The following is a 15,048-nucleotide window of genomic DNA, read 5'->3' on the forward strand; positions in this document are numbered from 1 at the left end:
AGCACCAGAGCGCCCAATGCAATTCCAGGCAAACAATACACCTTCGGTAAGACAACCGCAGCTTCAGAGTTTGTGCTTCTCCTGTTGACCTCACTGTGTTGTGTTACACACGTTCTTGGTGATTAAGAAGCCGTGCTATATTATTCTTTGTTGTTTTGTTGTTATGGTTTTGCAATCCCTCTATTCCAGACACACACATCTTGCAGATGCGCTCTGTTTCAAATTTCTTGACTTCTTGAGTTGCTTACGTCAGACAGTGTAACCTCACTTCTCACTTCTTGGAGAAAGCACAGTGACGTCCTTACCACATTCGGGGAAATGCCACTAAACAGTTGTCTCTTCACGTTCCCTCTGAAGATAGTGTGTGATCTATTCTGTTGTCACTTTTAAGATGGAGGTACTCGTCTCATCACCACGTTTAAAAAAAAAAACGTGTAGCTGCTCTGTGTCACTATGGCACCACACTTAATGTTGATATTTTGAGATAACTGGATCTCTTCCTCTTTCAACAGTCCCCCTCCGAGCATGGGCGTCTCTTGGACAAAGGCACAATGCTCACCTTCAAGGCTACTGAAGGTAAAGCTATATCAAGTATTTCCATACTCAGATGTATGACAAAGGCTCCAACAATTTGTACACAATGCGTCAGATCACCATTTACGAGCTGTTGGAAATACAGATAATGGCCTTTTAGAGAGAATAAGTAATTCCAGCAAATAAGATTTTATCACATGTAATTCCATCAACACTTACAGGACACAGAGATACACATTTGCTTGGCGTGAAATTGCCACTCACCACAGGATATTCAGAATGAAGTTCTAAGAAAACAAGTTTACAGCTAATTGAAACTTCTCTGTCACCCGCAGTCACCTGGAAAATGAAATGGTCGGCAAAGAATCCAGCTGAAGGCCTGATTTCAGAAGAAGAAGGAGGAAAAGTTCTGAAAATACAGAAGGATGGATACTTTCTCCTAAATCTTCAGGTGACACTGTCTTCATGTGCGACATGGGGATTGCAACACACAGTCAGAATGAAGAGGAACAACGAAGTTATCCTGCATGGTTTGATTAACAGTAACACATGCAGCACAGGCCTCCTCGGCAAGGTAGAGGACCTGTATGCTGAAAGCACGCTGGAGGTTATCGTCAACCTGCCAGCCTCTGTAGAACCCATTAATGAAACTTTTACCCACCTGGACATCATCTACATGCCTTAGATGAAGCTCTGATACATATTTATTCTAAATGGCATGGTCAAGGGCAACTGTCCAAAGACTTAATGTCTTTGCCTTTGGATCACCGGATCAGCAAATCACTTCTTCCTGCAGTCCGAGAGGTGACTGAAGAATGCCTTTTACCCACAGGCTGGATAAAATCCTCACCCCTTTAAATTGTGATTTTCAAAAAAATCCACCAGAAAACAGAATTTACATCGATTTGACGTCCAATAATTTCAGCAAAGTAAAGCAGCTTCAGGATCAGTCTACGGTTGACGTCATCACTACAAATCTGCTTCTCTGCTGTTGTGCTTAATGGAAGACTTTTTCAAACTGACACATCAAACTGTGTTGTGTGACAAAAAGAACATGATGTATACTTTCTGTTTAGGGGAATTTCGTATTAGAAAAGCAAAATTCTCATTGCTCCTCAAATAGCTGTGATCGAGGAGCACATTTTTAGTCGGTGAAGCAGATGTTTAGAGTGAACCAGTCCACTTGATTGTTTTTTTTAATTTTTTTACCTTGTTGGAGTTTCTTAGATTTAAAATGTGTTGTTTTTATCTGCAAGAATGTATTATTCTGAAGTGCTGGCAGAACTGTGTTATTTCCACCACAGCTTCTATTTGCTACTTGATAAGTTTGAAACAGTTTGAATTATATTTATGTTGTATTTATTTATTGTTTGGACCTAAAATATATACCATACACATATATATGCTGTATTTAACAAAATTCCATGAGATGGTCAACAAATAACATAATAATAAATGTATGTCACTGTGTGACAATGTATGTCATTGTGTGGCATGCATATATTGTTAGCGAGTCACTGGAACGTACGGTGTTTTCTTTATTATTTACGGTAATTATATCTAGCTAAAATTGTACAAACTAGACAACATGGTTGTTAAGTATTTAAGAAAAAGGAAAATATATATATATATATATATATATATATATATGATTTATTTGTTTAGACATGGTGTTATGGGATATTATGGTCTTTACACAATCTGTAATGATTGCAACAAACTGAATTAATGTGTTATATTGTCATTTAAAATGGAAAGTGAAAAGACTTGACAGAACTAACCTCCAAATATCCTTCACTACCTGTATAGCACATTATGACACATGAAATCAGGACTTGTGGTGGTTTATGCGTAAAGTTTCATGTTGTTGAAGGAAATGTTTGGTTTTGTCAATGGTTTTCAGTTATTTTTAACACAACAAGTAGCTGCTCGCAACCCCCGACGATTAGTGTGAATATGCATTTAAAAAAGCATTGCATATATTCTGGGAACATTTAAACAATTGTGTCTTTACGTCCGACCACAACAACATACTGTAACCCTTGCCATGAGAACATCTCCCTAATTAAAAACACGTTTTTTTCATACTGTTTATTACATTTGATGTGTTTGAAAGCCCCAATATGGAGCTCAACAAAGCGAATGACATAACAAAGTTGAATGAGTGTTTCTGACTGTGAGTCATTTTCGAGACCCTGGATATGAAGTGAAAGTGAGAGGTCATGAGTTAACAGTGGGACCCCGCAGATAATGAGTCACTAATAGAAAGAAACAGCCGCATGCTGTCGAAGAATATTCCCTCCAGACTCTGACAAAGCAAAATAAATATAAATCTGCACCTTACACAAACATCCAGCATCCTATCTGACACAACAATAAAGACCCAGTACACAAAAAGTCACTGGAACATGATGTTAGTCATCACCGGCAAGACACACATTTTCCAAGTTACTGAGGTTTCATCTAAAAACTGTTCCAAACCTCAGCCACTGTTCCAAACCTCAGCCATATCTCTAACTGTATTAGCTGTTGCCACCACAGCTTTCGATTACTGAGTAGGAAAGGTCCAAGAAGTTGAATTCAAATACACATAACAGACCCATTTACCACCCACTCTGTCTCATTTATTAAAGGCCCCTGCATGGGTTGGTTTGTTCCCACCTTTGCTTTCCACCCCTTGATGTTGAGTTGTGCATCTGCATAGAGACCTGCTACAGCTTCTGTGAAAACCCTCATTTCCATCATCTTCCACCCAAATGTTTTCGCAATCTTTGAATAACATGCTCTTTCAAGGTTGTTATTATAATGTCACATTATAATAATAGATTTGCCAGAATTTAAGAGATGATTTTTGGGAGAGAACAACATCATAAATCCAGCTACTGGACTTTTCCCCTTGATCAAATATGGCATTACTGTTGTAACCTACTGCAAGCATTTTATGTTGGGGTTATTTTGATGACTTAAATTTACAATACTAATGTATGTTGTTACAATACACTGTGGAATATATATATATATATATATATATATATATATATATATATATATATATATATATATTTAGAAGGAATTATTCCACATTGTTTTTTTGGACTTGAAGAGTCAAGTTGTATTATTACATTGAGTAATTATTAATATTATTAATTACAACACTAACTATCATTATTATCTCCACCTGTTGATAATGCGAACGTGTGTGAATAAATAGTGAGTAAGTGATTTGAGTTGAGTGGGTGGTAAAGTGAGTGAGTGAATGAGAAAGTGAGTGTGCACGTCCGCGTCTGTCCACGGCTAATCTCGCATTCTGCTGCAGCAAACTGTATCATATTTTGGGTGGCCTCTTATGGCTGCATGCTCAATGACCTCTCGTGGTCACGGTGATGCACACTATCTGAAAACACCTTTTATTGCCAGCTTTATACTGCCGTTGACTGCCTGCTGACTTCCCACTCACCACTCTTAACCGTTACATTTGAACATTTAAGTTGCTATTTCTTGTCCCTTTAGCCTTAGAGTAACATTTAGTTCCCACCAAGCATTGTTTACAGGGGACAAGTTACAGGATGGAGAGTCACAAATGCACTGTCTTGCCGTGTTGGTGTTGATTAAAGAAGACTAACACAAGAGAAATGGTAGCCCGATTATTACCCAAAGGCCAAAAGGACTGGGGAACACTACCAACTAAGTGGGGTTACATTACCAAACACGTGTAACCAAAAAGGTGATCATTCATTTTGTTAAAGGTGTTTTCAGTAAACTAAACAGCAAAGTGGACCCTGTGGATGCACTGCTGACAAATAATGCAAATGTCAGCACTCAGTGTTGACTTCAGTGTTCTCTACGTGATCCAGAGACCAACACAAGGGGACAGTATTTAGCTGTGGACTGTGTGCTGCATGACCACCTTTCAGGTTGTGTTGCGCTTGTCCATTGTAGAGTCAAGGCTGACAAATAGGTAGTGGTTGAAAATAATGTTGAGTGTATCCACAGATTGATAAGTGACAGACGTGCTTTAACAATGGAACATGTTGGTTTCATGCATGGAAGTGTAAATAATTAGCTGGAGATCACAGGCAAATGAAGAGAACTGTCAACCCCCACAAACCCTCTATAAAAGTCATCTGTAAGGTTTAATCATGAGAGAAACTGCAACTGCATGAATACCAACCACAGCTGACACAGCTCCCCCTCCTATGCTACTACAGTCTCTCACACCTCGCAGGTCAGCCAGCGCTGGAAGATAATGACTCACACACACATCAAGAGGCATTCATGACAGAAGACTGTACAAGACCTCTGAGCCAAGGCCACGCATGAAGATAATGTTTACTTATGAATTCAGAATATATGTAGCAAAAGCAAAAGTGTAATTAGTCTCAACTCAGTGTGTTTTACCAATTTGAACAAAACTCATATGTGCATGTCTGAAGGAAAATGAATTAATCGCCCATCTGTATACACACACACACACACACACACACACACACACACACACACACACACACACACACACACACACACACCTCTGCTAAATGTACACCATCCACTGCTGTCTGGGGTTGGAAAGTGAGTCAGGCACTCTGCTGCTAATGTCTCCACACACCCCCCCACCCCCCCACTACCACTTCCTCTTCAGTTTACAAACATACAACTCTGTGGGCGTTTTCAAGAGCAGCTTCTTCTTAAGAAGATTAAGCTGAAGGGAAAGCGTAACTGTATGAGATACAAAAGAAAAAGAAAAAAAACCTTTCAAAGGTGATGAGGCCTTTTGTTTGTAGCCTACAAGGCAACATGCTTGTCACCATGGTGATGCTTTGAAAACAATCATCTATAGCGTTACAGTAGATAAGTATGTTGATCTGAATGTGTGGAATCCACATATTGGTACCTCTAAAACCCTCAAACTCAAGAACATTTGTCATAGACGTTTTACTGCTGTACTGAAAAAGCAATAATATAGCATTAACACATTCTGTTTGGCATATTCACACATTATGTATCACTGTACTGTTAAAAAAAAAACTGTCTCTGCAGCGTGAGCCGTGTGGTTGGGCCGAGTGGGTGAAACTGTTGCTACTGAGACCACTGAGCAAAGGCTTCTGCACGGCCTCATCTGACGCAGCAGGAAACGAGTTCACTTCAGCTACATGATGGCCTCAAAGAAGGCTTGAGAAAAACCAACAAACACGACTTTTTAAAAATGATTATCTGTTTATTTCAGTATTTTGTAAAACATTATTGTACATAAATACAGCAGAAATAAAGCAATTATATAATTAATTCTACCACTGAAGGAATCAATAAATAGAGTGCAATATGTGGCCCAGCAAGGATAAAAAGAAATGTATAAGTAGACAAGTTTGTATGTTTTAAATTTTAGCATGAACATGAAACGTACGTACTCAGTAACAGACTGAACAATGTACAAACGTTTTTTGTAAAAGTCGTCAATGACCAGTCATTTTTCAACATTCAGACAATTACGATTAAAGTATAAAGGAAGCACATAAAAAAATCCCTGATAAGAAAAAGTTTATTTACACGGTAAAACATACTTTAAAAAAGTTCCAGCGCCCCCCCACCCCAAACCCCCCAATAGGAAAGCCCCCAGCATTGTCCTGACCTTCATAACACTCAATGAGGTTTTCACACCTGCCTTTGTTTCTGGTTGTGGACCTACTTTTTATTTATAAAGAGAATCATTAAGCCTCATAACTTTTATTCTCATGCTCATGGTGAAATATCAATGTGATATTTATATCATATATGCACCGAAGATGTTCTCATACGATTTGAGTCGTGCAATGTGTGAGGTATTGCTCACTTCCACAAAAAGGGCATCGCCTTTTCTGAGGTGAAACACTCCAGCCAGGTAACTGTTGGATCGCAGTTCGCTGGACCCGTCTGAGAATCTTCTGGACATCAGGAGGGGAATACTTCCGCCTAAGTACCGTTCAGTTCTCCGATTAACAGAGTGGTAAAATACATCAACGTCTAAGAAGGAAACCTTGGAATAGACAGAGTAATAACCCTCCTTCTGAATAACGAGACTTTTGCCTTTGTAGTCCATTTCATGGAGGAGAGGGGCGGCGTCCATGCTCCACGCCATGATTTTTGGACCGTGAACTACATCTTGTCCATCTGGGAAAAAAACAGCAACAATGTGAAGTCTGATTATTCATTTTATTCATATAATGTATTCATCATTTTAAATGGTGAATTTATTTATAAAGGGCAACAGCCACAACAATATAGGATTTTCTGCATTTGCAGTAAATTGGACGCTGTTAATATAAGGAATATGAACACTGGTCTCACCTGTCAGATGTGCAACCGGTTTGGAAGGAGGAATATCAAGAGTGGGAGCTTTAGGGGGAGAAGTAACGACCGGACAAAGCGTTATTGATGTGGCTTAAGTAACTGAAGTGATATTTACCGGTTGAGTAATAGGTGCTGAGACATACCTGCGATGAGCTTAGAGGTGGCCTGCAATGGAAGGAAAAATGGTTTACCTGTCGGTTGCATGTTTGTTTGTGTTTGTGAGCATTCGCACGCAATCACTGTAGTGGCTGATATGTGATCAAGTTGTAAGTATAAGATGTAAAAAACTACGAGCACATTAAATCGTAAAATCTGAAATTTGTTTACCGTTTTTGCTACGATGTTTTGTTTTTGCAGAGCAAAGTAGGACAGGTCTGCCTCTCCGGTAATACGCTGAAAAAAAGATCACAATCATGTTACAGGAAATAGACCATTTTCTATTCCCCACCGTCCCTTGTTTGTACACTTTGTATACAACCATGTTCGCCAAACAAGAGAGCCATGCCCGTCTCCCCCGTGACTGCTGCCATCACACAGAGCATCGGAGGACGACAGGAAACTGAGTCACAGCGATTCAGTGAAAACACTGACCATCCAACATTACGTCCGCACGCCCCTGACACCCCGGTTCTGTGGCGTTTTCGATAAATGGGCCACACTTCTCCATCTCTACTCTCTTCCCCATAATAGTGAAATTATTTCTCTGTCAGCAGTTTTTGGAGAAAAACAACCATTCATATGATTCAGTTTTTGTTTCTATCACGAGAGTCCTTGGCTTCACGAAACATGAACAAAATCCTACACATACATGTTGAGTAAAGAGAAGTGTTGTATAAAGTGGAGCCAAAACTTTAATGACATTGTTTTTGTAAAACCACACCATAACTCCATTAAGACACTATGGGAATATCTGGAATCACAAATCTGACTCTTGGACAGCGGAAGTTTCCACTCTGGTTAAAGTACGTGTGACAGCAGAGACAGTTTCCGACACGTAGCGCGTGACAATGGCAACTGTTCTCATGTTTCTACTTTGTATTGTATATTTAATAAATAAAACTCACAATGTTGACATTAATTTCAAATAATTCCATTTGTGATAAAAAAAAATATTAAAATATAAATACATGAGACTGAAGAGTGTACAGAAAAGATGTTGCTGAGAAAAGCATAATAATTCCCAGTATGAATACTTCCAATTAGTGGAAATAAAAAGATGTTATCGACACAAAAACAAAATAGAAATAGTTTTGCGTTGAGGGTGACAGAAAAACAAGAGAAAACAGAAAAAGAAAACTGAAAACAAGAAAAAAAAATGTTCCAGCTGAATGAGATCTTATGAGGAAAGTGAGATTAAAAAGGAAATGAATCAAAGAAGCAGCAGAGTGAAACTCCGTTGATAAGAAATCACAGGAGACTCAGAGATTGGGTTGATACTCACAGATCCTGGTTGGTAGAGACGGTAGATGAAGCAGGCTTCTATGGCCATGCCGCACAACGACACGCTCACCAGCACGAACAGCAGGGTCTGCGCCACCCCGACACGCTGTCTCCCCTGGCTCAGCCTGGGTGGCACTGCGGGCCGGGTGGTGTGGGTGTCCACCACACACACAGAGGGATATCCACCCTTGGACATAACTACAGTGCTCTCTCTGTAACTGAAAGAAAACCAAACAAATCTGTGTGGAGAAGTTGTCAGAGGGTGTTGCTTGAAAGGGGCCGCAGAGGACAAAAGGACTTGAGAGACAGAGAGGGGTGACAAAGTAGCAAAAAAGGGTGGGCTCACTTGTGGCTCACGTCACGAGTAGTCAGATAAAGAACAGACTCGCACACAGAAGTCTTGAGATGTATCACTAAAGGCACCTTATGAGGTTGAGATGCACCTATCTGCACTTGACTTCAGACATCACAGTGACTGGTGCTATTTTTTTTTTTTTTTCCCCGATGCAGCTGCAAAACCTGACAATCGATCAGTTACGAAGCCTCAAGGCAGAAGGCGACGATCACTAAGTGGGAGCACAGTGCATTTAACCTCCCCTTCACACCCTCCCACTTCACTGTAATAGCAATGTTGAAATATCTACATTCACACTTCCTCTCTCGCATACACTCACTCACTCTCTCTCTCTGGGTTGTCTTTTAGTCTGACACCAGATATTGGCAAGAATAACACTCACCATCCAGATCTCAACCACTTATCACGATGTTATCCACAACGTTAAACCTCTGTGCTTTGTCTCAGAGGTGAGAACCGATAAATACTGAGGCCGCTCACCAGGCTCAGCAGGGGTAGGGTGAGGTGGAGCGACATGTTTAGACCAGGTATGTTTGATGAATTGATTGAAGAGGCATTTTAAATGTTATTCATGGTCCTCTGGATCACATCTAGGAGACGGTTACCTGTCTCAGCAAGAGTGAAGGCTTTGAAATACTGCAGACTTTAGTGATGTATGGCCGTTGTTAACATTGTTTCTCTGGACCAGTGAGGGTGATGTGATGTAAGGATGTGGAAAGACATCCAAGCAGTGGGGTGGTGCACCGACAAGGACTGCTCCCTTTCTTGACTTCTGACCTAGAAGATTTTGTTTCTGCAAAAATAAACTCACATTATTGTTTAAACCCTGTCAAATAGAAGTTATAACAGTTAGAGATACAGTCTGGGATAATGCCCTATTCCATACAAATTAGCTAAGTATTTTTCTTATTCCCTTAAAACAGGTCTTGTGGTGGTGCTAATGGAATTATCTGAAATCAACAAATGAATGCAGAATATCAATGTTCAATACATTTAACTTGCCAATTAAAGAGATCAGTAAATTACTCCATCTTTCTATAGATTTTAGCACTGATTCAATAACATAATGTTGCGCTTTCTCTAACTGAGAAACAAAGTTGAAGAGAAACCTTGATGGGATGGTTGGGATTTTTCCATTTTTTAACAGAATTTATCATTTTCAGGCAGATTTTTTTTCCCAAGCACATCTGTTAAATTAAATGTCTAATATCTAATTTGTATATTGCAATTGTCAGACGCTCTTTCACAAAGGTAAATAAGAAACTATATAATTAGTAAGAACCGCAAGACTACTATACAATAATCTAATCCATTACTTTATTATTATTACTATATTTTATTATTTTCAAACGCCAAAACTAGAGATTATATAAAAAAAAGATTCTGTTATGGTGGCAGGTAGGTTGAATTGAACAAAAGGCGAGTAATGTAACAAAGCTGGTTCGAAGGAACAAAACTGAGGGAGCAGACTGAATAAATCAAAATACTGGGTCCAACTGAAGATGAAAAATATAGTTTAAGATTTAAAAATATATAGATCAAAGACATAGGTCACAATCTGATCCAGTAATAATGTGATTGGTGATTTAAAAGTCAAAATACATTAAATACACAGAACAGGGTGATTAGACACAGGTCTCGATCGCAAAGGCATGAAAACACAAAGACATGAAGAAAAACCAGGCGTGACACATCAGGAGAAACAAACTATAAAAAGTGACGTCACCCATTGGTTGGTCGACCGTCGTTTTGAAGCCTCAAGTTCGGCATTTTGGCCGTTACAAGGTAACCACATCCTAAAGCATAACACATGCGAAACTACTGCATGATTCATGATGCCAAGCATTACATATTGCAGGATGCTTCACAAATTCCTGTAACGCATCATTAAGAAATGACCAGGTCACTGTGAATGTGCGCTTTTAGTTATTGCTTAAATGGATCATTAGTTAAGCCTCGTTAGTACATGCATTGATTTATATGACAACAAATTAGCTGGAATCCAGTAAAATAGAAACGAGTATTTGAGACCCATAATCAGCCTGAATGAGAGCACAACAGTACAGTTATCTGAACTATACTGTTTTGTGAGAGACAGGAATTCATGATTCTACATTACTTCAGGCATTCAAACATCATAACTCGTAGTTTAGATATGCATTAGTTCAGCATTTGTATACAACCTGACTGAGTTTTCTGCAAGTTCTTCACTTACCCATATCAACTTCTTCTGAAAGCATCCATGATGTCAAGGCTGCATGGTCTGCTTTTCCCTTTAGCTCCCCCTACAGGGTAGAAGAAGACAAGCACAACATGTGTTAGAAGGAATTCATTCAAAAACCAGAACTACATGTATGAGAAGTAAAAAAAAAGAAAAGTAAATCAAAATGTACCATAACTAACAAGCCTTCATGCCCCAGGCCTTGTCATGCACCACCAGGCTCATCATGTAATGTGTATTGCTGCACTTTGTCACTCCGCCTCAGTTTTGCATGTGGCTGCAGTCTAGACTGCAGAGCGCTGTTGGTCGAGGCAGATAGTGGCTCCGATCAAGGAACTTTACTGTGGGGCTTTGTTTTTTCCAACCGTCGGGAGTATGGAAGAAATGACAGATATTCAGTAAACTTGCTTCATTGTGCACATGTGACATAGAACAGAGTTGCTCAAAGTTGGTGAAAGTGGATTACATGGACTATGTGCCGCAAGCTGAGGATGATGAATGTGTCTGGAGAGCTCTGTTGGTTGGCTTGTTTAATCCTGACCGTAGACTTGACTTTGGGTTTGGGGCCATACAAAGACATGGAGTTTACCTTTCTATTATCTGCTGGCAGCACAGAGTGCTTTTACCAAACTACAGCGAGGAATGACAGCATAGAAGTTGAATACCAGGTAAATATTGTTTTCTTTCTGTCTCTGTGTGTGTGTTTAACGTTTTGAATAGCTTTCTTGAAGATTGTGAATAATGTTTAACTGAAAAACAAGTTAACAAGCCTTGGACTTCGGTCTTGCATGAGATAAGAAAACCACTACTGCTGTCGTTGAAGACACTTCTCCTGAGATAGAGAAAAGAAAAACACATTGTAAAAGTACTTAACATGCATCCTGCACAAGCACAAACAGGGCTTAACATGATGATGACATCTTAAATGCATCCAAATTATAAAGCCACCATAATTCATATTAAATGAAAAGCATAAATACATACATTCAAAGCACATTTGTACTCAAGTCTCTCATATTGTGTTACTGACCTCAAGTCATTTTATGGCCGTGACCGCTGCATTGCTTCTGTGGTTTCTGAGCATGTTGTCAGACAAGAGCCTGGCAGGATCACTGGAGCACCTTCACTGGAACAGGTGCTCCTATAGGCTACAGCACAGATGTGGTGGTCTTGTTCGCCCATCACAACTAATGTCAAAGGCTGCTTCATAATGTGGAACTGTATTCATTGCAGCTCAAACCAAAACCTTGAGAAAGTCAATGAATCCCTATCAGGACCATTGCAGTGTGTCAGGCACTGAGCTCTTCTTTTACTAGAGGGAACAGAGAGGCTGCAATGAGTAGCCCAAGGGAGAATTTCCCTACACAAATGTAGCTTAACTGTCCAGTTATTATCACTGGGGCGTATTTTTGCGAGCCATGTTGCTGTTCAGTGTACTTTGACTGACCTCAACCCCTCTGTGTCTTTCACAGGTGATAGCTGGGTCGGGTCTGGACGTTGGCTTCGTCCTTGTCTCACCCAGCGGATACCGGCTGGCCTCTGACTTCAGGAAATCTGATGCCATTCACATGTGGGTCACTCAAAGGCTCTCCAACAACCACCTGCTTATGATGACATGCTAAAAAACGATTTACTTTATATTTGTGCTATCACAGTGAATAGTTTCGACCATGATGTTTTTTGGGAAACAAATGTTATCCGTTTCCAAAAGTTCTACACCTCATTTCTTCCCTGCAGGGTGGATCCCACAGAGGACGGAGACTACCGGCTGTGTTTCGACAACAGCTTCAGTAAACTGTCAGAGAAGCTGGTGTTCTTTGAGGTGATCATAAACAGACTGAGCAGCAGTGTACATGGAGGCCAAAATGAGTGGGCGGACGTAGCCAAGCCGGAAAGCATGGTGGAGGAGGACATCAGGGTGAGGAGGGGAAACAAAGAGTTATTCCATCTGCTGCAGCTACGATAACCCTTCAGACAACACTTGACTGATCTGATGTTTTTTCTTGATTCTCATCTCCTCCTTTCTGCGGTTCTTCTTCGTCTTCCAGGTGAGGTTGAACTCTGTGCACCAGCACCTGGAGAAGAGCCGTCAGGTCCTGACTGTGCTGCGGACCCGAGAGGCGCGGGACCGCTACCTGCTGGAGGACAACCTGTGGCGCGTGTCCTTCTGGTCCTGCCTCAACGTGTGCGTCATGCTCACCGTCGCCGTCACTCAAATCTACACCTTGCGCCGCCTCTTCGACGTCACCAGGCGTGTGTGCACATAGTCACAACGCAAGAGAAACCTACACGTGCTTACATTTGAAAGTTTGACCCATAACCGTTAAGTAACTTGAGCCGCGTGCGCTTGATTCAAAGGGACAGTTCACACTTTTGGAAAATAGATTTATAATTGTTTTGTGATATTTTTTAATTAGTCACGCGGGTGGACATCACATTCACAGTTTACTGCAATATGCACACACCGAAACACATGATGTGCATACATATACTACATTAAATAGAGTGCAGCAGAGATGACCTATTTTTGTAGATCCCGGAAGTTAGCATGGCACTGGTTCCGTCCACTAAAAAATGATCATTGGATTTTGGATTATTGCAGAAAATAAACTGTGGAAGTGCAAGAACGCTAACTCATTTTCGAGTTCCGTGGATTTTAGGACTCATTACTGCAGCAGTCAACACACACACACACACACACACACACACACACACACACACACACACACACACACACACACACACACACACACACACACACACACACACACACACACACACACACACACACACACACACTTTTAACAGTTGCAGCACTTTTATTTGTTAATGTCATTCGCTAAGCTAGAAAATCACAGCTGTTCCCACTGGAATGTTGTTTTATTCAATTTCAGACTACACTTAATTATTTTAGGCTAAGTTTTATCAAACCAATGTCAAACTATATCAAGAAAAGAATATCAGAAACTCAGCCCAATGTTTTTTTTACTAAGCCCCAGGCTGTTTAAAAAAAAGAAATCACACCTACTGTATATCTTTACTGTGATAAAAAAAAACAACAAACAAAAATAGACAATCTCCCTGATCAGTTCATTCATCTGGAGATTAAATATACAGAAATCATTAAAGTCATGCAGATGGAAAGCTAGTTTTGGCTGAAACATTAATTTCTTTGCCATCATTTGGATGCATTGCAGTCATTTGGTTACAGTGGTAAAAACATTCATAATGCAATAATGTATTGTGCATTTCAATCACTACTACTGTAGTCTTAGTGTTGAAACTTCCTGGGACTGTTCAGCTTCATCATTTATATTTTCTGTCATAAAGCACATTAAGACGTCAGGCTCCACCACATGGAAAGCATTTTTCTTAACACATACTACAATAATTATAAAATTCTAATCTTGAACCGTCTTTATGACTATAGGCACTGTGCCGCATCTGGTTAAAAGTGCACTTATACTTTATCTCAAATTAGTTTTTGTTCAAATAAATAATTGACAGAGATTGTGTGATATAAAGTAGGAAACTGAAGACATCTGCATTAGATTTACCTGTTGAACTACATTTCACGCTATACAAACCTTCTGACCATCTGTGGAAATACTCAAACATTTTAGTGTTCAGAACCGTTTTAAACATTCCCTATCGACAAAATAACTTGTTTGATGCCTCAATACCTAAAGTTTACATGTTATGCTGACAGCACAGATTACTGTAGCTCTGCAACAGCATTGTTGGTGGAGCTTTTTGCTGTGAATGAAATGAAAACAAGACGTATAGTCCTTCTGTAGTCCTTCTGCTGTCATGGATTGAAGTCATTTCACGTCCACCTCAGGCTGATCGAGGTCACCACTGGTTTCGACGGGGAGCCGGGCGCCTGTTCAGGAACAATCAACCAACATTAATCTCTCAACCTTGTGACATGAACACTGCAGGATCCAGTCCCTGGAACAGCTCAGGAGATTGTAATGAGGTAATCTGTTAGCGAGAGGGCTCAGAGATCATCCTCCACTCTAATTGGAGAATATGACTCAACACACAAACCTGGATTTATTAATGAATGCTGTGCCCCCAAAAAAGATGACTTCTGACAACATTTTGTACTGGAATTGTTGCGCATATTTATGACAGAACGGTTTTAAAAGATGTTTGTGAAAATCTTAACAGA

The 15,048-nt window shown here is 40.0% G+C and overlaps 2 protein-coding genes across 2 annotated transcripts; one reads left to right on the forward strand and one right to left on the reverse strand.

The window, feature by feature from the left end:
* Nucleotides 1–5,728: 5,728 nt before the first annotated feature.
* Nucleotides 5,729–9,028, reverse strand: tnfsf14 (TNF superfamily member 14). The gene is made up of 5 exons (XM_068718591.1): nucleotides 8,300–9,028; nucleotides 7,186–7,251; nucleotides 7,002–7,023; nucleotides 6,856–6,903; nucleotides 5,729–6,678 (listed from the first exon to the last, which is right to left on the reverse strand). The coding sequence occupies exons 1-5, from the start codon at nucleotides 8,492–8,494 to the stop codon at nucleotides 6,293–6,295; spliced, it is 717 nt and encodes a 238-aa protein (XP_068574692.1). The 5' UTR covers nucleotides 8,495–9,028; the 3' UTR covers nucleotides 5,729–6,292.
* Nucleotides 9,029–11,169: 2,141 nt separating this feature from the next.
* Nucleotides 11,170–13,507, forward strand: LOC137878439 (transmembrane emp24 domain-containing protein 1-like). The gene is made up of 4 exons (XM_068718742.1): nucleotides 11,170–11,542; nucleotides 12,347–12,444; nucleotides 12,612–12,792; nucleotides 12,923–13,507. Exons 1-4 carry the CDS (start codon nucleotides 11,348–11,350, stop codon nucleotides 13,139–13,141), a joined length of 693 nt encoding a protein of 230 aa, XP_068574843.1. The 5' UTR covers nucleotides 11,170–11,347; the 3' UTR covers nucleotides 13,142–13,507.
* Nucleotides 13,508–15,048: the final 1,541 nt, after the last annotated feature.

This window comes from Cebidichthys violaceus, unplaced genomic scaffold (genome assembly GCF_023349555.1).
Source record: "Cebidichthys violaceus isolate CVI_PGR_0920_01 unplaced genomic scaffold, fCebVio1.0.p SCAF_23, whole genome shotgun sequence".
In the NCBI taxonomy this organism is placed as follows: domain Eukaryota; kingdom Metazoa; phylum Chordata; class Actinopteri; order Perciformes; family Stichaeidae; genus Cebidichthys; species Cebidichthys violaceus.

Coding starts and splice junctions, on each gene's coding strand:
- LOC137878439 (XM_068718742.1), top strand. CDS start 11,348: ATGTGCCGCAAGCTGAGGATGATGAATGTGTCTGGAGAGCTCTGTTGG. Junction 11,543..12,346: donor GCATAGAAGTTGAATACCAG/GTAAATATTGTT, acceptor TGTCTTTCACAG/GTGATAGCTGGGTCGGGTCT. Junction 12,445..12,611: donor AAATCTGATGCCATTCACAT/GTGGGTCACTCA, acceptor TCTTCCCTGCAG/GGTGGATCCCACAGAGGACG.
- tnfsf14 (XM_068718591.1), bottom strand. CDS start 8,494: ATGTCCAAGGGTGGATATCCCTCTGTGTGTGTGGTGGACACCCACACC. Junction 7,252..8,299: donor GTCTCTACCAACCAGGATCT/GTGAGTATCAAC, acceptor TCTTTTTTTCAG/CGTATTACCGGAGAGGCAGA. Junction 7,024..7,185: donor AAAACATCGTAGCAAAAACG/GTAAACAAATTT, acceptor CTTCCATTGCAG/GCCACCTCTAAGCTCATCGC.